The 25,360-nt window shown below is 44.1% G+C and overlaps 2 protein-coding genes across 2 annotated transcripts; both read right to left on the reverse strand.

The window, feature by feature from the left end:
* Positions 1–49: 49 nt before the first annotated feature.
* Positions 50–6,431, reverse strand: CUNH11orf42 (chromosome unknown C11orf42 homolog). Its single transcript, XM_019668444.1, has 3 exons — positions 4,866–6,431; positions 614–1,412; positions 50–372 (listed from the first exon to the last, which is right to left on the reverse strand). The coding sequence occupies exons 1-3, from the start codon at positions 4,935–4,937 to the stop codon at positions 242–244; spliced, it is 1,002 nt and encodes a 333-aa protein (XP_019523989.1). The 5' UTR covers positions 4,938–6,431; the 3' UTR covers positions 50–241.
* A 4,775-nt stretch (positions 6,432–11,206) lies between these two features.
* OR52W1 (olfactory receptor family 52 subfamily W member 1) lies at positions 11,207–12,202 on the reverse strand. The gene has a single exon (XM_019668413.1). The coding sequence runs from the start codon at positions 12,200–12,202 to the stop codon at positions 11,207–11,209; it is 996 nt and encodes a 331-aa protein (XP_019523958.1).
* Positions 12,203–25,360: the final 13,158 nt, after the last annotated feature.

Here is a 25,360-nt window from a genome sequence, read left to right on the forward strand (position 1 = left end):
GGGGAGATGGTCAGGGGTATTTTCTCTCTGGTAGGGACATTTATGCCAAGCTTTCAAGGTGCTACTTACTCGCTTAGAGAGTTAGGGGACATGAAGCCTAGGGAAAAAAGTAGGGACTACCCCTTCTCCAGACCCCAGGGCCACACGGTGGTTTGGGGGAGCAGCAGCTGATGTTTATTGGGGACCAGTATCCCTATGCCAGATCTTGGGGGCCTTGCCCCCTGCACCTCTTGCCTCAGCTTCAGTCGTCGCTGTCGAACTCCGAGGACAGACCCTGCAGCAGGGGCAGGGACATGGAGTGCCGGTCTGGGTCCCCGGGGCCCCCACCCTGGGCTCCTGGTGGGGGGTTGCGGGGGCTGAAGAGCCAGTTCTCTGCCAAGGTTGGGGATAGTCACAGCTTGACTCATGCCCTGGTCTTTCAGCCTCCCTGGCTCCTCCCTCTGGTCCTCTATCCTGTGCCCACCCCCTCACTAAGATCATGCATGCGTCTCTCCCTGCCTCCCTTACTCCATCCCCCTCACCATGGTGTCCCACATGTTCCTGAGCTGTACTCTCCGTGCCCTCTCCCTCCACCTTGTCCCATCCCTCTCAGATTCATTTCCCCCAGTAGTACCTGACAGCATGTGGGGCCCCCTTCGGAAAGGGTTTCGGCCCTTGTAGGACAATCTGGTGAATCTGCCCTCTAGCCCTTCCTGGGGAGGTGGTGTAGGTGGGGCTGGGACAGGTAGGGGTACGTCAGCAGCTTCAGGGACATTGTCAGAGGCCGATATGGGGGCCAGAGGTGGCATGATGCTGAGGTTGGGTCTGACCCAGTGGGCTCCATGGAGCAGTGGGTCTTTGCTGAGGGGCTTCTGTGGTCCCAGCACTCCCTTGGGTTGCAGTGAAAACTTGAGGCATGAGAAGGCAACAGGCAGTGACCGTTGTAACCGGAGCAGCTGGGGCTCACGGCCTGTAGTCAGCATCCCCAGCTGCAGCCAGGCACAGGAGAAGACCTGGTAGATGACATAGATGCTGTGGGTGCTTCGGAGCCAGGGGAGAGTCTTCTGTAGGCCCACTTGCCCTGGTGGCAGCAGCAGGAAGGCCACCTTCTTGCGCAGGCCACCCATGTGTAGGCGGATCCGGCAGGGCTGCCCTTCCAAGAGTCGCGTTTCTTCGTAGGCTATGTCTGCTCTGCCATTGGGTGAGTATTCCTGAGTGCAGTGGGCAAATGCACCCTCGGACCCTGCCTGTTCCAGGAGGTTTGGTAGCGGCCCCACTGGTTGCAGTGCCCGCCGTCCCTGCCGACCCGGCAAAGCCAGGCGGGTGTGGGCTGGGCGGGACTGCTTCACTAGCACACCCAGTAGGTCATAGCAGGCGGCATCTGACAGGAAAGGTACTGCCACTACATTGGGCCCAAAGCGCTCTTCGATAACCTGTAGGTAACCAGTTTATAGGTCAGGGACCGACTGAGTCAGGGTCAGGAGTTACTTGGTAGCCTACTCTAGATTGACACTCCCACTCTCACTGTCCAATTACATCTCCACGATATACTCAGACTGTCATGCTTTCTGCTTATCTCACATTTCTTTCCTGTAGCAAAACCTTGAATGTCTACTGTGCCAAACTGCTAGATAGATAGATACAGGGAATACATAAAAGAATGAGACTTTGTCCTTGTCCTAATATAGCTCAGTCTAATGGAGGAGACCAAAATGTAAACAGTGGTCAGCTAAGTAAAATAATAGCAAGCTGTGCAGGAGATGAAAAGTGACTGAACAGTCTTTGTCTTTCTAGGTGGTAATACTTGAGCTTCGAAGAGACGAGCCAGGCAGAATGGTTAGTCTAGGCAGAAGGAACGCCCAGTGAGAAAACCTGAGCTTGCAAACTAAGAGGGGCCCATTCAGGAACATGTAATTTCATATTGTATAAATGTAGGGTATGAGAAGGGACAGGCACACAGGAACTTGCTTATGAAAGGCCTGTGTGCACCATAAGTGATGGGAAATTTATCCCGAGGGCAAGGGGAAGCCCCTTGAAGGGCTCTGGTTAGGAGGGTCAGGATCAGATAGGCGCTTTAGAAAGCTAATTTTGAACAGGAAGGCAGAAACTAAGGAGAGAGAGAAAAGTCAAGATAATTAAGAATACTGTAATACTCCAGGCAAGACAGGGGGAGGCCCTCAATTGAAATAATGGGGGAAGATCTTCAAGTTATAGAATTGGTAGAACTTGGTCACTTAAGGGGTGTGGGAAAGGAATCTTTAAGGATTATAGGTGATTATTCATAAATGGGTAATGCCATTAACCATGAATGTGTGTAGGTTTGGAATGTCCATTCTTACACTGTGTCTATCATCCCTTAGGAGACACCTGCCCTAGCTGCAAGGGTTCTTCTAGGGATCTGAGGCCTCACCTTTGTAATGCTAATTCCAATATGCTTTTAGGGATTCCAGTTCCTCTTGGTTTTGTCCTACTTGTCTTGGCCTTTCTGAGTTTGGTAACCCTGTTCTGGAAAGTTTAACTTCATGACCAACTGGGAAACACTGTAAGGTCCTCTCTAGTGATTGTACTTAGGTATGATAACAACTCATCCAGGATATTGTTGGCTAGACTCCTGGCTCCGTGTTCTGCTGGGGAGAATACAAAATTCCTCTTTGGGTCCCTTTCATGTTAGAGCCCTATTCTTCAAATGCTCTGTACTCTGCTCCCCTCCCCCAGCTCCCAAATCCCACATGTCTGTGCCCCTTCTGATGATGGCATTGCCCACTTGGCTGGCCTTCTGGTAGAATTCAGTAGTGGTCCCTTAAAGCTAATCTGCTTTTGCTACATAAAGCTGTTTGGGAAGTGCTGCCCTCGAGCATGAGAGTAGGGTAGCTAATTGGTGGAGGTGTCTCCATTTCCTGCAAGCTGAGTTAGCTTGAAGACTACTGTCTTTTGTCGCCTAGCCAAGGAAATAATGTGCTCTTTCTTGTTCTGCATGGAAGAATTTCCCATCAATCCTCCTTGCTTCACTGAGACATGGAACACTTGCTTTTGGGTGGGGGTATCAGGCTGAAGAAAAGGACTCTGAGAAAGGCCAGTTGGGTTTCCAGGGCTGAGAGCAGAGCACTGGTGGGTTGGTCTTTATGTATGGATGTTCTGTCCCATGACAATGAAAGCATAGTCACCAAGCATAATTTCCGAGTCCTACCCCAGCTTCTCCATTGGTGCCTAGGATCCTATATTAATAAGACAGATGGGAGTGTCTCCAGAGGAGGTCCCTCTAACAGGAGTTCTTATGGTCCAAGTGTCTGCTACAAGGTGAACCCCTGGGCTAGCTGGAGACTGTCAAAATACAGACATAAATTTACCGGGGAGGTTTCTTTCTTATCCTCGAGGGCACCAGTGTTACCCTAACATAGGAACAATAAGGCACTCAATTTTATGCGAGGGTGTCTGTGTTCTTGGTAAAAATCACCATTTGAGACTACTTCCTGTTCCCACTGTATTTTTACTTCCAGGTGGAAGCTCTATAAATGCCTGCGAATTTAGATCTCCCAGGGGCAGCCTAGGAAAGTGATGGTGGAGGATTCTCTTTTTGAATGTACCTTGGCTGGTTGAATTCTGAATGGGGAGCTCTTAAGCCAGCTTCTGTTTAACCAAATGCTCTACAAAGTGCACGATAAGCTGTCAGCAGTTCTGGAGAGAGGAAAGCAGGTCACTCAGAGGTGTCCTACTGCTTGAATTTGCCACATACCACTAGTGATTTATCCTGCATGTCTCTATCCCAACTTTCCTGAAAATTTTCTATTTAAATAGGATAGGGTTTTTTTTTCTGGTACTCAGAGATGGTGTAGCTTTCCAATAGTTGAAGGCTGCATTTATTTTCACGCTAATTCTGATTGGTCTAGTTCAGGGCCAACCTTTTCCAGTGCTGGAACCAGTTACCCTAAAACTTGGGAGGACTTTGGCTCTCATGTTTCTGCTCCCCTGGGAAGTTGAACTTTGTGGTGAGCAGCTACTCCATTTTGATTGGGAGCTACATGCCATTAAGGCTGCTTTGAGTATGGTAGGCACAATTTTTAAGATGGTTGTTTTAAACTTGGTGGGCTGCCTTCTATGAGTGCTTTAAATTCACTCTCCTTCAGATCATATAACCAGACCTGATCCCTAAATTCTCACCTCAGAAATTTTTAGCCATCTAGATTTGGTGGGATTTATTGGATACCTACAACTCAGGGTGAGATCTGTCTGCTCCTTGAAATCCACATATTTGTCTCAAAACCCAAATTTCTCATTCTGTGGAAGTTAAGGTGGAGGCAGTATCTGTGAAGAGGTCGAAGGTTAAGTTGTTTCTTTAGAAAGCTTAAAAGGCCTTTCCTGATCAGCCCCTGTACCACTTTGTCCTTGTTTTCACCACTACTCCTTTGAACTTTGCTCTAGAGGACTATTTGCAGCTCACAAATCTGCATTTTTCTTTTTCCTCTCCTGGCTTTTGCATATGCTCTACCTTTAATTGGTGCTTTGTTCACTTACCCACCCGCTGGTCATGAACTCTTTCAGGTGTTTATTAAGCGATGTTTCTGTGTGTGAATAACTCCTACTTGCCTAGCTAGGATGTCCCTCTCTTCAGGAAGCCTTCCTGACCTCCCAAGTCCACGCCTGACTTAACACGTTTCCTCTCTGCCCTCATAGCTCCCTCAAGGAAACTTTCAACTGCTTTTGCAATTGCGATTCAATTGGAAAGTTGGTGCAAAGCAGTCAGCGCAGTGTCTGGACCATAAGCAAGCCCTGAGTAAATGTTAGTTACTGTTGCCTTCAGGCTTCCTGCTCCTTCCTACTTATAAGCTTCTCAGACCCAGCCAGGTGACACTTTGTTACTTCTTGTTTAGCCCTCTTGCTTTACCTACCTTATCCTTGATGAGGGTCCAGGTGGCATCAACTTCATCCAGTGTTAGCAGGTGGGGGGCACAAACCAACATGGTGAGGTATGGGAGGGGTTAGGCAGGGCAGTGGCTGCTGCAGGAACCCCAAGCCACCTAGGAAAGGGAGGCCCAGGCCTTAGGCTCTGACCTACTACAGCATGAGGTCATAGAGGCCCTGGTAGGTGATGGGGCCTCGGGTGGGGAGAGGGCAGTCACTTTCCTAGCCTCACTAGTCTCAGCCTGAGCCCAAACTCTTGAGTCACCTATCCATTCTTGTGTTTTAGGGGAGGAAAATGCATGCAGGTATCTGTCAGGGTGTCTGTATATGTCCGTGTGTGTGTGTGTGTGTGTGTGTGTGTGTGTGTGTGTGTGTGTGTGTGTGTGTGTGTGTGTGTAGTTCTCGGTCTGAGTTCTTTAAGGAAACAGGACCAGGTCTCTCCTCCTGTCTACAGACCCCTTGAAGCAATTTACTATATTACCTGTCACCTGCAGATGACTTTGTGAGGTTGCATCGGGGTCCTGAAGGACATGGGAGAAGTATAGATCAGGAATTAAACTGAGAATCAAGCACTGGCCTTACTTTTGAATTACCTGGGAACTTTAAAAATTACTGATGCCTGGATCCTACCCCCAGAAATTCTCATTCTAATTGATCTGGAATGTGCCTGGGCATCAGGATTTCTAAAAGCTCCTCAGGCAATTTTAATGTGTAGCCTCGGTTGACACCCATTATTAACAAGTGCGTTACAATTGCAATGAAAACCAGGTGTGTGTGTGTAGGAGGGTGCCATGCTGAACGGTGACAATGTGAAGAATAAGAATCTAATTGGGATACTGTTGCCTTGGTAACTAGAGAGAACTTTCAGGAAGCCAGAATTACCCAGGTAAATTTGTGGAAATTTTTCTTCATGCTCTACTCCCTGTCCTAGGCTGATCTGTGTCTAGTAGGTACTTTCCTACTACAGCCCTAACCTATGTGTGATTTCCCCTTGTGTCTCTGTTCAGTGATCTTGGAAAAGAAGAGTGGTTTTTCCGCAGAGAAGAACCACACTAGAGAGCCTTCTAGTACTCCTCTCCCACTCTGCCCCTCATCTGTCCAAACAGTTCTCTCTCAAGTCCTTCTGTAAAATCTCCTGTGTGCCCAGGAAGACCTGTCATGTGTGGGGAGCGTCCTCCCCTATCCCAGCTCAGTGTGTAGAGCTAGCCCACAAAGTTGGCCCTTGTCGGAGCTGGCCGAGGTGGTGTGAGTTTGGGGTACAGGGAAGCTCCTACAGTAGTAGGAGAGGGTGTTGCCAAGAAAAGTTTCCTAAAAGAGATGTAACTGGCCTTAGGGCAGGCAGGTCTCCCTAGACAGAGCTAAGGGTGTGGGTGCCAGGACTTTGAGCAAAGGTTTGACAGTGGGTGTGGGCCCACACTCCAGGACAGGAATTAATACCAAATATTTGTTGAATTCTTATGTGTTAGGGGCTGTGCCAAACATTTTGAGTGCATTATCTTGGTTAATCCTTTTTAGTAACCTCTTGAAGTAGGTACTATTGGGTTGTCGGAAAAGTCATGACACATGTTTGCAATAGATGGCACTAGTTCATTTTTGGAAGTACTAGAGTCATTTGCATCTAGGTTATTGCTATGTCATTTGACAGCTGACAGTTCTAGCTTCATTCTAAAAAAAAAATTGAGCGATTTGGCTGAGTTTTGGAGATTTTACAACAAGTTGAAGATGGAAGACCAAACTGTGCATTTTTGCCATATTTTAGTGTTTTACTTCCATAAAGGGAAGAATGCGTGTCAAACTTGTGAAAAGTTGCATAAAGTTTACGGTGACAATGCTCTACAAGAATGTCAGTGCTAATGATGGTTCACAAAATTCTGTGCTGGTGATTTTGATCTCAATGACGCTCCTTGGTCAGGGAGGCCCACCGAGGTTGATGACAACAAAATAAAGGCATTGACTGAGTCAAACCCACGTTACACGACAACACGAGGTATTGCAGAAACATTGAACATCCATCATTCAAGCATTCACGACCACCTGAAGAAGCTGGGATACATAAGCAAGCTCGATATTTGGGTTCCGCATGAACTCAAAGAAGTTCATTTAATGACGCGTATAAACATCTGCAATATGCTCATTAAACATGAGGAAAGCGATCCTTTTTTGAAGCAACTGATAACTGGTGATTAGAAGTAGATTGTTTACAACAATGTGGTGCGCAAATGGTCTTGGTCCTGAAGTGATGATCTGCCTCAAATGACATTGATGGCAGACATTCATCATGGGAAGGTTATACTCTCAGTGTGGTGGGATTTTAAAGGTGTCGTGTTTTTCAAGCTCCTACCAAGGAACCAAACAATCAATTTTGAATGTGTACTGTTGGCAATTGGACAGTTTGAACGAATGCATCATCCAGAAACGTCCAGAGCTTGTTTATTGTAAAGGAGTTGTTTTCCATCGCGACAACGCGAGACCACACACAAGTTTGATCACCCCTCAAAAATTATTGGAGCTTGGATGGGATGTGTTGCCACACCCACCATACTCGCCTGACCTTGTGCCGTCAGACTTCCACTTGTTTCACTCTCTTCAAAACTCCTTAAGGGTACAATGTTCCATTCAGAGGAGGCTGTAAATCAGCACCTTGTTCAGTTTTTCGCAAATAAAGACTGGTCCTTCTATGAATGAGGAATTCTGAAGCTCACTGAAAGATGGCAAAAGGTTAGCAAACAAAACAGGCAATATATCATTGATTGATCTTTGTTCTTTATATAAATAAATGACCTTTGAAAATCATAGACAAAATACATCATGACTTTTCCAACAACCCAATATTATTTCCCCATTTTACAAGTGAATGAACAGGCTCAGAGAGGTTAAGTAAGTGCAAGTCTGCCGGATTCCAGATTTTGTTGTTAAACAGTAAGTAGTTCCTTTTGGTGAAGGGAGAAACAGCACATTCCTTCTACCCACCTGAGTGTGTGGTGGGAGGGGTGCCTGTTAGATGGAAGTGCAAAGTGGTTGCTTGAAGAGGAAATGGGGAGGGTAAGAGCTGCAATAGAACAAATTGAAACCCCGTTTCCTGTTGAGACAAGGGAGGCAAGTCCTTCCTCTCAACGCCCCATTAACACATTTAAAAATTACAATTGACACGGAGAGGTCACCTGGTACAGTATGGTTGGTGCTTCTGTTCCTTGCAGAAAGGAATTCTGAGTGAGGTAGATAAAGGTAGAGCGAGAGAGAGTGATAGATAGATACACAAGGACAAGAGACAGACATGGGGCAAAACTGACAGTGGAAGGGGACAGAGATGCAGAGGTACAGAGACCGTGAGAGTTACTACTGCTAAATGGGCAGAGAATGAGGCGCATCCATATCTGAGGGTGTGGATGAGGTAGGTGCAGGGGTGATGGGCTGTTGGGGAAACCAGATGAGGGTCTCTTTCGGATTTCTGTTCGTAGAGGGGGCTGAAAGGGAAGATTGGATGCACTCCGCACCGAGAAGCCCATACCATTGTCTTCTCTCCTTTGCTGTCTGATTACCATGATTCTCTAGGCCCCCAGAACTCCACACTGCCCTACCCTGACATGAAGAAAGCCTGTCTTTCCTTCTGGCTCATAGAGTCTGAGACTGAAATTTGCTGAAGAAAAACAGATGAATTCTGGATGGAGCTGATGAGGCCAAGGGCTGTGCTGTGCGGGCCATATCCTGCTCATGGGGTTCCCCTCCCATGTGGCACATTCCGGGGCTTCCCTGGGAAAAAAGACACAGCTCATCTGCAGCACATCTGAGGGGTGACCAGAGTGGACAGCGTGAGGGCAACAAACTGGTGAGGGCTGATTACCCGGAGAACGCAAGGTTCTCTGCAGGGACCTTTAGGGCAGGGTAGAATAGCATGGATAACAAAGGCTTTAGAGTGATAAACAGCCCAAACTAGTCGCTTCACTGCTCTCAGGCAAAGGGGTAATCCTAGAATTTTCTAATTCCGTATTTGAAAGCTTTCTGGGACAGACGTGTTTTGCAATTTAGAATTCTTCAGATTTAGAAAGGGAGTGTAGTGCCCTCATATAAGAGACAGAGACATGGGCAAGACTGACCGACCGGCGAGGAGGAGACAGAGATGCAGGGGTACAGGGGCATATCTCCAGGGAAATTCATTCAGAGCAGTGCCCTATAAACGGGCCTATCGGTGTCCCTGCAGTTAAATATACACGTGTGAATAGTCACACTAAAATAAACACAAATACAGTTGTGATGGTTAGGTCAGGTGTTGGGCCAAAGTTATGAAAACACTTGTTCAGAGATTTTTTTCTTTTAATTTTTATATTTTGGAATGGTAGATAAGGGGTAATGGGCTTATAATGGTTCTCAGGTTATTGTGATGAGTAAGAGAGTGCTGGTAAAGCCTTTTAAACATATCACATGGTAGATATGTATGCAATCTCAATCCAAAACAAAATATAAATGTCCAAGGGGGTGAATTTTTGGGTTGAAGGAAGAAAGTTCTTACAATGAATAATGCAAAGCTTTGGAATCAGCTGCTTTGGGGCGTTGTGCACAACCAGGGGGGAACGTGCCTTAGAATAGAGGCTTCCTGTGCCCGGGGGGGAGACAGAATTCTTGCTTATGAACACTGCATATGATTTCCCTTCTCACAGACCAGAGGGGAAAGGCAAAAAATGTTGTGCATATATGTATGTGTGATGCTGCACTGTCACACTACATTTCTTTATAATGTTATAATAAATATCTTACTGTATACATCTTTGTTCACATTTTTAATTATTTTGTCAGGATAGATTTATTGAAGAGGAACCCCTAGAAAGATATGGATAACTTAAAGACCTGTGTCCCATTAGGATTAGAATTTTGTCATAGTAATCCACAAAATCATTGTCTGGAGGGCTTTTTAACTCATAACTTCATGAGAGAATGAGCTCACACTTGGGTTGAGGACAAGTGTAGATTTCTTCCTTGTCCGCTTGGTTTCAGGGTGACAACACCTTTGAACATTTTACAGAACTTCTGGGCTATTTCTTCAGTTCCTTGTTAATGAGGACCTGGTGAGACCCCATGTGGCCCTAGAGAAGGCATCACATGCTTTTTCAGACCTGTGGCCTCCTGTCTGGTATCCCATGGTGCGTGGTCCAGCTATCTGTGCTCAGTGGTCAGTGTTGCTCCTGGCTTCAAGTCTTCATGGCTAACTCCAATACCTGTGGTTATGATAGTTTTCCTGGAGAGCTTGTATCTGCTTGTGTAGCCTGCAGCTTTCTCTGACCTGGTAGCAGTGACTCCCTGCCTTATGTCTGAGATTGTGCTCATTGTGGCCTCCGTGCTGGTGTGAAAGATCTTTTGTGCAATGTCCCTCCCAGTGAGGAATGGAAAGTGAATCCCCTGTTGGGAAATACCATGACACTTCCTGTTAATATCTCTATTCTCTGGCAGCCACAACCGCAGCTGTGTGAGATCTTCCTATTTCATTATATTACACCAAAATCATGTAATTCTGGTGGTGTTGGCCAAGACAGATGGAGTTGCTGATAAGGATTTTATTTAGGAATTCTGCATTATTCTTGGCTGAGGATGCCCAAAAGGGCAGGTTGATAAGAGACCATAGTGACTCTGGACCTCAGGCAAGCAGGTGACATGGTTACAATGATTTTCTGGGATATCAAAATTTATATCAGTTGGACCCCTGACTCCTGAAGCTGTAAGCCCAGAGAGAGAACGTCTAGCCATTTATTCTTAAGACTTTGGCAGGGGAGTGAGGGGTGGGAGAGATAGTGATTATACATGAGACCAAGAGGATTCTCTGAACTGGGAATGTCTTAACGATCAGTGTCCTGGCCACACTGGGACCCCAGGACACATTATCCAGAGTCTCAGAAGGTGGAGGATAAGCCTGTATGACTCCTTTCCTAAGGACAGGCTGAAACAGAATCTGGCTCCAGGAATAGAGAGGACTGTGATCCCAGACAAGTGCCTTAATACTTGTCACTCTTCCTAGACCCCCAGGCTCAGGATCTACAGAGGAGCTTTTGCGAGGCAACATGGGCAGACTTAGGTTTAAGTGATGGGGAGAGGTGAGGAGGGCAGTTTTAAATTAAATGTTGTGTACTATGGTCATGGTAACACGTAGCCCCCTGCCTCCTGCCTCCTCCCGAGGATATACAGCTAGGCAGGGGCTTCATAGCAAAAGTCTGTCGAGTGATGATCACAGTCATATCCAGATAATGGGACAAATACGACATAATCCATACCTCCAGACCCCAGATTCTCCTCTGAATGTCTCTCCATCTTCACCTCCAGACTCCATTGTTTTCACTGCCCATTAGAACTGGCCTTTTCTGAATGTGAAGGTTTCCAGGAGCCGGTCCCTGATCTGCTTGGTGCGGGCCCCATAGATGAGTGGGTTGAGGGCAGGTGGCAACAGCAAATAGATGTTAGAGAGGAGGATGTGCACGGGCTTTGGGACAGTGTGACGACCGAAGCGGTGTGTGAGGTAGGAAAAGAGACCAGGCACATAGAAGGCCAGAATGACACAGATGTGGGAACTACACGTCCCAAAGGCCTTAGCACGGGCCTCCCTGGTAGGCAGCCGCAGCACAGTGTAGGCAATGAGCCCATAAGAGCCTGTGATGCCCAGAATATCTACACCCGACACGGCCAGTGACAGTGCCAGCCCATACAGGTTGTTGGCCCGTGTGTTGCCCACCACCAGCTCCACCACTGCCATGTGTGCACAGTAGGCATGGTCTATGGTCTTGGCTCGAAAGTGCTCAAATCGTGCCACCAGCAGAGGGAAAGGCACAACAATAGCCACAGCTTTCAGTGCCAGTGCCAGGGCTGCATAACCCACTCGGGCTTTGGTGACTAGGCTAGGGTAGTGCAGTGGACGCCCTACTGCCACAGCACGATCACAGGCCATGGCCAGCAGCACACCAGATTCCAGGGCAGTCAGCGAGTGAACAAAGAACATCTGGGCCAGGCAGGCGACATATGGCATAGGACGGGGCCCAAGCCATAGCACAGCTAGCAGCCCTGGGGCTATCGACGTGGCTAAGCCCAGATCTGTGGCTGCCAGTGTGGCCAGGAGCAAAAACATGGGCTCGTGCAGTGCGGAATCTGCCTGTACCACTGCCAGCAAAGCAACACTGCCCAGAAGGGCCAGCAGATACATGGGTCCAAAGAGCACCGTGAGCCAGGCCTGGGCAGCCCCTAGCCCTGGAATGCCAGTCAGTATGAAGAAGGCTGGACGTGGGAAGGTCGAGTTCGGCTGTGGAGCTTCTGCCATCCTGTGTGTGGGGTGCAAATCTTTAGGGCTCATGGGGACACAACTCTTGATAGGGGCCGGACAAAGGGAAAGACTTTGGAGTGTCACAGTGGCACAGAACCATCCATGGAGTGTGTGTAGGGGTCGTGCATGGCTGGGAAGATCACAGGGTTATAACCTTTGGTTGGGGTTTCGGATGGATAATCAAGGCCACAACCCTAGCTGGGATGGGAAAACCCTTTGCGCCTGAAAGCCCATGAGCGTTGTAGGGGAAGAAATGGGGGACAGTGGTGGGGGAGGGGGGTCACTGCTTCAGTGACTGGTAGTCAGAGCCCTCCATTTGGAGGTCAGCTGAAAATGGAGCTGAATGAATGTTTTTCTTCCTCAGGGTCCGAGTAGAGTCAGTCTGTCTCTGGAGATGGGGAGAAAGCCAGTGCTGGATAGGGATCAGTCCTCAGGCTGGTCCTGTCCCTGACTGTGTATCCTCGGCAGGACTCCTGGGCCTCAGCTTCCACAGCTCTATAATGGGAGTCGGCTTAGGTGTTTCCCAGCTTTAGCATTCTGGGCACCAACTCTCCGCGAAGAAAGGGAAGTAGGAAGAATGAGAGAAACAGGAGGCGGCGGCAGATGGGACCTGGAGTGAAGCTGAAAGCCTGATGTGACAGGAGAAAACCTGGTAGGTTTTTTGGGGGTGGGGGGCTTACATTATCTTTAACTCGATGCTGAAATCGTGAACTTGAACACCGGCTGGAGAGTTGAAGTTGGGCCTGGGAAGCAACAGAGAGAGAGAGATGGCAGCCAAAAAAGGGAACTTCTCTTTATTCCTCCTTCACAGTCCAGAAGGGAGTTCCACTAGCGCTTCATTCCTCGTGTGACAGAGGGTGTGGAGGTGACAGAGGGGGAGGAAATGGAGCGCCACTCAGAGCAGCGGCCATAGGAGGAGGAAGTAGAACTGGTGCCTCCCAGAATGGAGCCTACGGCAGAAGCTTAACAAGTGTTGATAAGCGTTGAATGGGTAAGCGAAGGAGGCAGGAAGCACCGGCAGAAGACTTGACGGGGAAAGATCCTGAGTGTGTTGGCAGCTTTTCTGCTTTGACCGGTGCCCGTGGGGCCCTTTAAGTGGCTGTTCTACCTGCTTCCCTCAGGGCCCGTTACCCCTCCCACCTGGGCCACATTAACTCTTCCCTGTTCTGTCTTTTGCTCAGTGCTGACAGGCGTGGTGACTCAGGGAGTAGAGGAAGGAGGCAGAGATGGGAAAATAAGGAAAGAGACTGACTTATGGGAGTGCAAAGATCTGGGAAAGAGGGACGCTTCCTCTTTGCTGACTCCCTGAAGTCTGGAGAGAAGACCTTGCTTTATTCTTTAATAGAATCTGTTCCCCTCTGTTGTAATTACTTGTCTCTCTACCCCCCACTAGGCTGATACAGCCACAGGCAGTGCTTCATATTAGCCACAGTACATGCCTGACATGTAGTTGTCTATGAATGAACACTCATTGCTTTTAATTGTGACACAGAACTGACGGCCAAAAGAGTGTTTGCTGACTAACAGGGGCTCCTACAGTTTCAGGAGCCTTTGGTATCCATGGAGATGAAAAAGAAAGAATTAGTCACCATCAACCATAAGCCCACTGAGTAGGATTCTTTCTGCTATAACAAGGCATATCCTAAAAATCACTACACTATGAAAGATAATGCAATGAAAAACCTGGGGCTTACAGGAAAAATGGGAGTGGGGCACAACATTTAAAGCCTTCATCAGTGACACATTTTAAAAAGGATAGGAACCTAATAAAACTGGTAGCTCATGTTAAATGGTTAGAACGTACTAAACATGCCCCTAAATAGAACACTTCACCATGAAAAAGACCTGGAGTTTTCCTTGTGGAAATGAGTGTTGGAAGCAGCTTGTGAATTATTGGGAAAAGGTAGAAAAAGAACTAATCTGAAATCAGGTGAAATGTTGTAACACCGGAGGTGGGTGTGTGTGGCTCGTAACATAAGCAGTGAACTGAGGCAGCGGGTAGAGGTTTGCGTGTGTGCACGTGTGCATGCTGGGATTTCCTACGCGGCTCAGTTCAGCTGACTGGGTTTTCCGCGTTCACCTAGTTTCTGGCAGATGGAATCACACATAAGCAAACATGAAATTCACATTATGCTCATTTCTCTAATGTATCAATCGAGTGGATCAAATCTGCATTTCAAAACTAGCTTTATGGCAGAACTGATTGAATCTCTTTTGTGCCTGGCCCCATGCCATGTGGTGAGAATACAATGGCAATAACAAGACCCTGCTCCCCTCCAGGAGCTCACAGGCCAGTGGACACAGTGATGCATAAAGTAACTGCGTTAACCCAGGTCAGTACCAGGTATAGTGGGGGCACAGAGAAAGGAGCCTCGCCCCCCTCCGGGAGCGGGGGAGGGTCAGGGAAGTCTTCTCTGAATGATAGTAGTGGCTACAGTCCTCTGGAGTTTCCTATGTACAGGCCCTGCTCTAAGCCCTATCCTCACACCAAACATCTGCAGTAGGTACAATTCCTCCTCCCATCTTTGTACAAACAAAGAACTAAGGCACAAAGAGATGAAGTAAGTTGCCCTAGGTCACACAACCAGTAAATAGCAGTTAGGGTATTAGCTTAGTCTTGCTTTAGCATCTTTGCTCTTAGCCACTACTTGAAATATTCCCACTGAGATTTAGCACACGAGTAGTTTTCTAGGATAGTTGGGGCCAAAGGTCCCTGTTCCTGGGAGGAGGAGGTCAGGAGACTGAGATTGGCAGGCGATCCTAGGATTGCTGAATGGGGAGATATAGAAAGAGCTGCAATGAGTTGGCAGTAGATGGTGAGCTGTCATCTGTTGAGCGGGGGCAGGAGCACTTGGGAGGTGGGAGTAGTGGGTTGAGAGCCGTGAAGGTTTGTGAAGGAGGTTGGGAAAAAATGCCCTGGAATGTCATTACATCCAAATGGCCTCAAGAGAACACTAATAGGACTTTTTTGGCTGACATACACCTATTCTGGGTACTGTTTGTACAAAGATTGTTCGTAAGATAAGTCACATATGCTTTAAGCCCAACAGAATTGAAGTCATTAATTTTTGCAAATGTGATGTATTCTGCATTTCCCACTCTGCAGTAACCCAGGGTGTATTGGGAGATGCTACTCACTTTGTCTCTAGAAAAGTTTCTTTGTTTGTCTTCCAGGCCCCAGCCCAACATTAAGGAGGTTCCTGAACACATATTGATGATCTGGCTGGTCTGTTCTCTGTGATACTGGCCATTAGAGTAGGGGATCTGACAATATACCTGTGACCTTGGGGAGCTACATGCCAGAGTCTGCTCCTCAGAGTGGGTGCCAGCCATCTGTGGGGAGTAGGGGTAAATGGGAGGAGGAGGGGAGGCTCACTGGACCTCTCATTTGCTTCTGGACTGGTATGGGAAATTGGATAAGAAAAGGCTCTGTTTGGGAACTGACCCTGATTTTCTGACTTCTTTGGCAAATGCAGCTACCACCAACATTTGCTGTAGAATAGTCCCGAAACATCAGCTTGTGTCCCTGTGGTTCTATGGTTTTCTGCTTACAATGACCAATAATAAAGATTATCCATTTACACAATAGATTACAGGTTAGAAAATCTTGGGTCCTAGTGGTGCCACTCAACACTGAATCCTCTTCTAGAAACCTCCTAAGGCAAATTCTCAATTGTCAACTCTCAATTCTCAGGCCAGTATGAGACCACTCTGTGACCAGTAGAACCACAGTAGCCTAGGATTCACCTTCCCTCAGTTTCTGGAGAGGCAGAGGGACTCTATAACACCAAGGTAAGATCAGGTGGCACTATCCTATGGAGATGTGGAAGTCATGGAACCCACCACTCCATCTGTCTTCTAGGTCTTCTAACTTCACTTACCCTTCTACTTGAGTCTCACCAGTCCTTCCATGAGAATGTCCTTAATATTCCCAAAAGCTCTGGGGGTTCTGGGAGTCTCCAATCCCTAGGATAGTGGATGTTCTGGATTTGGGAGAAGAACTGTTCTCCCTCTATTATAATAGGATCTAATGGAAGTCAGGTACTGGTAGGGGTATGGAGTAGATCAGACCTAGTTTTTATCAGTTCTCCTGTAATATTTGTCTGCTTTTCTTCATTTCCCCTTCCTCTGCATTAGGGTCAGTCCTTTTGACTGATTCCATCTTTGACCATATATGGCAGTGACTCTAGTGTTCTCCTGGATGGTGAGATCACAGTTTCCATTCTTGTCTCCTAGACAACTCTGTAAGACAGTAAGATTGGATTGGGACCCTGAAACCCCTTAACTTATCCAATCATTCTTTTCCTTCAATGTGAAGCATGGAGGTGGCGTTTTTTGGACTAAGCCTCTCTGACCAATATTGGCAAAGGAGATCAGTGCTGAGATGGTCATCCAGAGTTTCCTGCAGAAGATGAGTGGATTCCTCTAAAGGTTCTCTAGCATGTAGAAGGGTCTTCTGAACTGACTACCTTAGTTGGGGCTACCCTTCAAGAAATTAATCCCCTAAAGTTCTTTTCTGGGATAATAGGTAGTACCTTTATCTTTTCCCATCATTACCTCCCTTCCTCTAAGCGCACATTACATGGGTGACTTTTATAACCAGAGAAAGTACTAATGTCATCCACAGAATTCAACAAACATTATTAAGAAATCATTACATGCCAAGCACAGTATTATGAATGGGAAAACTTATCATTAAATTCAAACAGCTACCAAGACCCATCTCCTTAAGGGCTCATGTCCCCACTGGAGTATGTCCTGTTTTATGCCCCACAACCTTAAAATATTGCAACAGCCTCATACTGATAACCCTTGTCTCTAATATACTTCTTTGTATATTTTGTCATATTTTTATTTGAGAATTGGCTAATATATATGTATATAAAAGTACAAAGAATAAAAACAAATGCACATCCAAAATTGACAATTATTAACATTTTGTCCCACTTGTTTTTACTCCTTTTTAAATAAAGGCACTAAAAATTACAGATAAAACTAAAATCTCTTTTATCTCCTATATTGTAATATTGTTCCATTTTCACCTTAGAGACAATAACTGTGAATTGAGTGTATCTTTCTAATTCAGGTTTTAATGTTTTTGCTAGTTAGTGCTTTTAAGTATTTATTAACTTCCTACTGTATACAGATAATTATATTTTAGTTCTATTTTGCACGAATACAGATCTTTATTATTCCTTTAATTGCCACACAGTTTTACAGCATATGATTATGCCAAATCATATTTACTTATCTAATGATGTACTTAAAATTATTATTTTTAATTTTTTTTTTGTTATGCATACCACTGTGACATCTTTATACATGCCTCCATTTTCACATATATTAAAGCTTCTTTAGAGCATACATCTAGAAGTGGAATTGCTGGGTCATAAATATGTACATTTTCACCGTTAGCAGATATTGTCAAATTGGTCTTCAGAATAGTTGGTCCTGTTTGTATTCCCATTAGTAGTTTATGAGAGGTCCTGTTTTTTAATTTCCTTGACAATGCTTTATATTATCAGACTTACATTTTTGTGAATCTGATTAATCAGAAATATTAGCTCATTATTTTAATTTACATCTTTCATATAATTACTGGTCATTTAGATTTCCTCTTCTATAAGTTGTCTGATCATTTCCTTCACCCATTTTTCTTTTCAGTTACCTTTCTTCCTCCTCTGCTTTTTTGTAGCTCTTCTCTATGTATTCTGGATACTAATGCTTTATGTTGGAAATATAACCTTCTGGTTTATTAATTATCATTTAATTTTATTTATGGTGTCATTTGCCTTACAGAAAATCTGAATTTTAATAAAAAGCACAACTAGGCCATGGGCTTTTTGTGTACTATTTGCTAAGTCCTTTCCTATCCTGAGACTGTAAAGATTATTATATGAGTTCTGACAATTAGGTTCGCGAACTCATCCTAGAAAAAGTGCTACATACCCCATTGCTGGATATCACTACAGTCACCTTCGAAGTACCCCCCTTGGGAAGCTATGCACTGATGCCAGTGCCGAGTCCACTCTTCAAAGCTATTTTGGAACTCTTTTTTTCTGGAATGGCCATCAGAGCTGTCATTGTATTACCCTTGTTGTCCTGAATGTCATCAAAATATCTTGCTTTTAATATTTCCTTTATCTTCGGGTAAAGAAAGAAGTCAATAGGGGCCAGATTAGGTGAGTAGGGACAGTGTTCCAATACAGTTATTTGTTTACTGGCTAAAAACTTCCTCACAGACAGTGCTGTGTGAACTGGTGCTTTGTTGTGATGCAATAGCCATGAATTGTTGGCGAAAATTTAAGGTCATTTTCATCTAGCTTTTTCATGCAGCCTTTTCAGCACTTCCAAATAGTAAACTTGGTTAACTGTTTGTTCATTTGGTACAAATTCATAATGAATAATCCCTCTGATATCAAAAAAGGTTAGCAACATCGTTTTGACTCTTGAGTTAGGCTGACGGAACTTTTTTGGTCATGGAGAATTGGCTGACTTCCATTGTGCACTTTGACGCTTTGTTTCAGGGTCGTATTGGTACACCCTTGTTTCATCACCAGTGATAACACAGCCCAAAACATCCTTGCATCTCCAAAAGGTCTTGGCAAACTTTGACTCTCCTTTGCTTTTGTTCATTCATGAGCTCCTTCGGGACCATTTTTGCACCCACCTTTCTCATGCCAAGATTTTCAGTTAAGATTTTCCTAACTGTTTCTCTATCGATGTTTACTTGGTCTGCTCCTGTGCTTCTCACAGCCATCTGATGATTTTGATACACAATTTGATGCATTTTTGCAATGTTTTCATCAGTTCTGCTTGTTACTGGGTGCCCTGACCTCTCTTCATCAGTGATGCGTTCTCTCCCTCAGAAAAACATTTAATCCATTTGTACACTGCACTGTCATTTTCTTCATGGCCTTATCCCCATAAACTTGGACTAACATGTCCCTGATTTCACTACCGCTCTTGACAAGTTTAACAAGAAATTGAATGTTTGTTCGTTACTCTAATTCAAGCTCAGACATTCTTGCAATGGCACAGAAAAACACACAACAATGATGAATGCCACTCAGCAAGACACCACCACACATCGACACGAACACAGCTGTGAGACACTGATATACCAAGGTTATGAAACCTTACTGAGCTGTTTGTACAGTGCTGCCAATGTAGGTGCACGGTGACAAGTTCTCGAACTTGTCAGACCTCATACATTTTCTATTCATACACTTTTTACATTTAATTCTTTTAATCCATTTGAAATTTATTTTTGTGTGTATGACATGAGAATTTGGATGTCTCAGCTCAAACAGAGAGAACAAATTTGTACTTCCTCTGCTTTTATGTTCTATTCAGGCTTTTGACTGGATTGGATGATGCACACTTGCATTGCCCACTCAATCTTTTTTATTCAGTCTACTGACTCAAATTTTAATCTCTTTTAAAGATACCCTCACAGACACAACCAGAAATAATGTTTTATCAGCCATCTGGGCATTCCTTAGTCCAGTCACACTGACACATAAAATTAAACATCATGCTTTTTAAGAATTGTTGACATTATCTTAGAAATGTGTATTTTAATTTTTAGGGAATGCTTAGAAATATAGAAAAATTAAATAAGATGAAAATAGAACCATCATAATCCCAACAAAAGAAGTCACAACCATTATTAACTTATAGTATTTTATCTCTCCCACTTTTTCCTATGTAAACCAATAAATTCCAATGATGTAAACATGTTTCTTTTTGGCATTCAAACATGTTAATGTTGCTTTTACCTGGTGTTTAATTAAAATAAAATATTAGTGGCATTGAAACTAATTCCATTTTCCTTAGAAAATAAAGTTGAGTCCTCCAAAATGTAGTATGTTTATAAACTTTTATCTTTAATATTTTTTATGTTTGTGACCCAGGGAACATTTTCTAGTTTCTACAATAAGTAACAATATTAAGTGGGAAAAATGCCCATTTCAATAGCGCTGTATTATAAAGTAATGAAAGTAACTCAAATAATGTGAACAAGTCAGTAGTTATAATAATATAACTATGCCATCATACTTACTTTCACTTAACAAATGATCACCACACACGTTAAAGAGAACTTGAAAAAAAATAGACTGGATTAATAATAAAGTTCAGTTGAATTCACTTGTGATTCTACAACAAAATTATATTTTACAGTATATATATTTTGTAGTATATATACATTTATATATAATTTCCATCCTTTTATTTTCAACCTATTTATGTCATTGAATTTGAAGTGCATTTCCTGTAAACAGGATATAGTTATTTTCTGAAAGATTTTTATTAAAAATATAGCTAACATATAATATTATGTTAGTTTCAGGCATACACCATAGTTATTCAACATATGATCACCATGATAAGTCCACCAACCATCTGACACTGTACCATGCTATCACAATATTATTGACTATATTTCCCATGCTCTACATTACATCCCCATGACTTATTTGCTTTATACCTGGAAATTAGGACCTCTTATTCCCTTTCCACCCTGCCCCCACTTAAATTTTTCAATCACAGTTGACATTCAATATTATTTTATTTAATTTCAGGTGTACAGCGTAGTGGTTAGACATTAATTTAAGAAGTGATCCCCCTGACTAGTCTAATACTTACCTAGCACTGTACATAGTTATTACTATATCATTGACTATATTCCCTATGCTTTACTTTACCTCCCCATAACTATTTTGTAACTACCAATTTGTACTTTATAATCCCTTCATTTTCTTCACCCTACCTCCAACCCCCTCCCATCTATCACTCCAACAAACCTAGTACCCGTCTGACACCATACATAGTTATTACACTATTATTGACTATATTCCTTATGCTATACCCTACATCCCCATAACTACATTGTAGCAACCACTTTGTACTTCTTAATTCCTTTCCTTTTTTGCACCCACACCTCCAACCCTCCTTCCATCTGGCAACTATCAAAATATTTTCTGTATCTATGAGTTTGTTTCTGTTTTGTTTGTTAATTTTGTTCTTAGATTTCACATATAAGCAAAATCACATTGCATCTGTCTTTCTCTGTCTGATATGCTCATTGAGCCTAACATCCTCCAGGTTCATCCATGCTGCGCAGATGACAAGAACCCATTCTCTTCCATGGCCAAGCAATATTTCATTGTATATATGTACCACCTACTTTATTCATTCATCCTTTGACAGACACTCAGGCTGCCCCCACATCTTAGTCATTGTAAGCAATGCTGCAATGAACACATGGATGCACACATCCCCTCGAGGTAGCATTTTGGGTTTCTTCGAATAAATACCCTGAAGTGGGATTACTGAGTACTTCATTGTCTCTTCTTATAGCTTTTGTTTTAAAGGCTATTTTGTCTGGTGTAAGAATTGCTACCCCAGTTTTTTGTTGTTTCCATTTTCATGAAATATCTTTCTTTATCCTTTTACTTTCTGTTTGTGTGTGTCATTTAATCTGAAATGCATCTCTTGTAGGCAGTATATATAAGGGTTTTGTTTTCTTTATTTTCTTTCTTTCTTTCTTTTTTTTAGCTGAGCCATCCTGCTTTTGGCAGCTTAGTGGCAGCTCAGCTTAGGCTGGGCATTGAACCGCTGTTGCTCAGAGCTCAAACTCTTGAGTGAGCTCTTAACCAACTGAGCCACTCGGCCAGCCCCGAAGGATTTTGGTTTCTTATCCATGCAGCCTTCTTATGTCTTTTGATTGGAGCATTTAATTCTTTTACATTGAAAGTAATTGATCAATATGTAGCTATTGCCATTTTATTATTCATAATTTTGATTTTTTTCCATCTTAAAGAAGTCCATGGTAATGAACTCCTTTAGCTTTTTCTTGCCTGGGAAGCTCTTTATCTGTCCTTCAATTTTAAATGATAGCCTTGCTGGATAGCGTAGTATTGGTTGTAGGTCCTTGCTTTTCATCACTTTGAATATTTTGTGCCAATCCCTTCTGGCCTGCAAAGTTCCTGTTGAGAAATGAGCTGTCAGTCTTATGAGAGCTCCCTTATAAATTGCTACACTAGTTGCCTTTCTCTAGCTGCTTTTAGGATTCTCTCTTTGTCTTTAACCTTTGCCATTTTAATTATAATGAGTCTAGGTATGGGCCTGTTTAGATTCATCCTGTTTGGGACTCTCTGTGCTTCCTGAGAGTCTATTTCCTTCACTAGCTTAGGAAAGTTTTCAGTCATTATTTCTTCATATAGGTTCTAAATCCCTTGCTTTCTCTCTTCGCCTTCTGGTACCCCTATGATGCACATGTTGTTATGCTTGATGTTGTTCCAGAGTTCTCTTAAACTATCCTCATTTTTTAAATTCTTTTTTCTTTTTGCTGTTTTTATTAGGTGTTTTCTGCTACCTTGTCTTCCAAATCACTGATTCCATCCTCTGCTTTATCTAGTCTCCTGGTGATTTCTTCTAGTGCATTTTTCATTTCAGTTATTGTATTCTTTACTTCGGACTGGTTATTTTTTATGGTTTTTATGCCCCTTTTAATGCTTGCTATCTCTTTGTTGAAGTTCTCATTAAGTTCCTTGAGCATCCTTATAATCATTGTTTTGAACGCTGTCTCTGGTAGGTTGCTTGTCTTTATTTCATTTAGTACTTTTTCTGGAGTTTTCTCCTGTTCTTTCACTTGGAGTGCATTTCTTTGTTTCCTCATTTTGGCTGCCTCTTTGTGTTTGTTTCTATGCATTAGGTAGATCTGCTATGTCTTCCAGTCTTGGCCAGGTGGCCTTATGTAGTAGGTGTGCTGTTGGGCCCAGTGGCACAGCCTCCCTGTTCACTTGATCCTGGTGCTCCATAAGTGTCCCTTGTGAGTGTTGTCTGTGCTCTCCTAGTATAGTTGGGCCTTGATTGCTCTTGGCACATCAGTGGGTGGGATTGACCCTTAGGTTGACTGGCTGTGGGGTTTGGCCACGTCCCCAGTTTATGGGCTGTTGTGTGGGAAGCTTATTCCACTGAGTGGGATTTGCCCCAGCGGGCTCTGGTGCCTGTTGAGACCACCCATTTTGTGTGCCACCTGTAGGACTAATTGGGCGGTGCTCTGCTGTGGTTTGAGCCAACTTCCAAGTATGTTGGTTCTGGGGCCTGTTGGAAGGGGCTGTGGTGCAGGCCCAGGTCAGCCACTGCCTGTAAATGGCTGGGGACTGCCTGGTAGGAACTACAGAGCGATCTGCAGTTGTTTGCTTCCTCTGTTGGACCTGGAGGTGCATGGGAGAGGCCACACTGCAAAATGAGGATGTCTGACACCAGTACTTGGTAGCCCCGCAAAAAGCCAGGACACCTTGAGGCCTGCTGCCATCTGCCGGCTCCCTTAAGGCTGAGCCACTGATAACGCCTTGTGTGGTATGTGAGTGGGGTGAGGCAGAGTCTCAGGGAGTCACTCAAGTGGGGAGAATTCTGGTCACCAGGTTAATGTAAATTTTGGTTTGGTGCCAGTGCTGAGCCTGGAGTGATTCAGCAAAAGTGTCAGAGCACACCGAGGCCAGTTGCTGTCTGCCTAGGGCCTGCTGGACTGTGATATTTTTCCAAGAAAGTGTGCAATGCCAGTGGGGCTGGCGGTTAGCACAGAAAGTGTTTCTGGCAGTGCACAAGTTGGGTGGGATGGGATCCTAGTGAGTCAGCAGGGCTGAGCAGCAGAGCTCACTAGGCCAATCAGATTCAGATTTGGCCGAAAAGGGTGGGCTCAACACAGAAAAGATGGCACAAGTTTGCCGGCTGCACAGAAGGTGGACCCTTCAATGGGAAAATGCTGACTGTTCTCCAGTACTCCCTGCAAAGTCACACCCTCAGTCTGCACCCTCTTATGTCTCCAGGGTCCCTGAGTCACTGTCCCTTCGCTGGAGCCCAAGGTGAGTGCCTGTGAGTCAGTGAGTCTGTGCACGGGCCGTTTAAGAGGATGTCTAGTTTTCCTGCAGCCTTCCAGCCTACTTGAACAGTCAGAATCCCCACTGTTTTTCGCAGCCAGATGTTGGGGCTCCTCTTATTGGTACCAGTGCTCTGAGCTGGGGAGCCTGGTGGGGGAGGCTGGAGTCCCTTGCTCTTCCAGGGAGAACCAAAGCGGCTGAGATAACCTTCCTTATTCTCAACTGCCACACGCAGGTGTGGGCCTGTTTCGCGTCTCTGCCCTCCTACCAATCTAGACGTGGCTTCTTTTTTATATTTTTAGTTATGGGGCTTCTGTTCGGCTAGACTTCAGAAGGTTTTTCAGGTTGCTTGTTCTATAATTTAGTTGTAATTTTAATGTGCTCACGGCAGAATGCAGGCACAGTGTCTATCTACTCCGCCATGTTGGATCGCTCCCCTATAGTTAGGTTATTATTTTGTAAATGCTATCTTTGTTTCTTTAATTGGTATATTTAGACCATTTATATTAAGGTAATTATTAATATGTTAGGGCTTAAGTCTGCCATCTTATTTGTTTTCTGTTTATTTCTTCTGTGTCTCATCCCTCTGTTTCTGTTTTCTAGATTTTCTGTTGGTTATTTGAACATTTTTAGGATTCCTTCTTGATTTATCTATAGGATTTTTGAGTGTATGATTTGTGTAGTTTTGTTCATGTTTGCTCTGTTAAAACATGTGACCCATAGTCCACTGGTGTCAACATTTTTCCACTTTTAGTTAAGTGTGATAATCTTAGTTTCATTTACTCTTTTTACTTTTAAACATCATTATCTTGAGTATCAGGTGGTGTTATAATTTTTGTTTTGATCATTGCATGTGATATAAAAGCTTACTAGAAGAAGTATTTACCCATATTTCCACTCTTTTCATTGATCTTTATTCCTTCCCGATGCTCCTAAAAAAAATCTTTTTTTTTTGACAAATACAGACACCTATGTAACACACTCCTCTCAATATATAAAATATTTCCATCAAGGAAACTATCGTCTGCTTTCCCCCATTCCAGAAGTAATCATTATTGTGATTTCTATCACCACAGATAGTTTTTGTATGTTGTAAAACCTCATATAAATAGAATCTAACAGTAGATAGGTTTTTGTATCTGGCTTCTGTTATACACATAATAACCTTGAGTTTAATCTGTATTCGTTGCATGCTTTTAAAAATTTTTATTAAATTTATTGGGGTGACAGTGGTTAGTAAAATTGTTGAATGTTTTAGTAGTTTTTTTCATTTTAATTGCTGAATAGTATTCCACTG

This window comes from Hipposideros armiger, unplaced genomic scaffold, assembly GCF_001890085.2.
Source record: "Hipposideros armiger isolate ML-2016 unplaced genomic scaffold, ASM189008v1 scaffold_525, whole genome shotgun sequence".
NCBI classification, from domain to species: domain Eukaryota; kingdom Metazoa; phylum Chordata; class Mammalia; order Chiroptera; family Hipposideridae; genus Hipposideros; species Hipposideros armiger.

Excerpts from the sequence above, each read along its gene's own strand:
- CUNH11orf42 (XM_019668444.1), bottom strand. The coding sequence starts at position 4,937 with ATGTTGGTTTGTGCCCCCCACCTGCTAACACTGGATGAAGTTGATGCC. Across the intron at positions 1,413-4,865 it reads GGACCCTCATCAAGGATAAG|GTTATCGAAGAGCGCTTTGG; the intron begins GTAGGTAAAGCA and ends GGTTACCTACAG. Across the intron at positions 373-613 it reads GGGGCCCCACATGCTGTCAG|AGAACTGGCTCTTCAGCCCC; the intron begins GTACTACTGGGG and ends CAACCTTGGCAG.
- OR52W1 (XM_019668413.1), bottom strand. The coding sequence starts at position 12,202 with ATGAGCCCTAAAGATTTGCACCCCACACACAGGATGGCAGAAGCTCCA.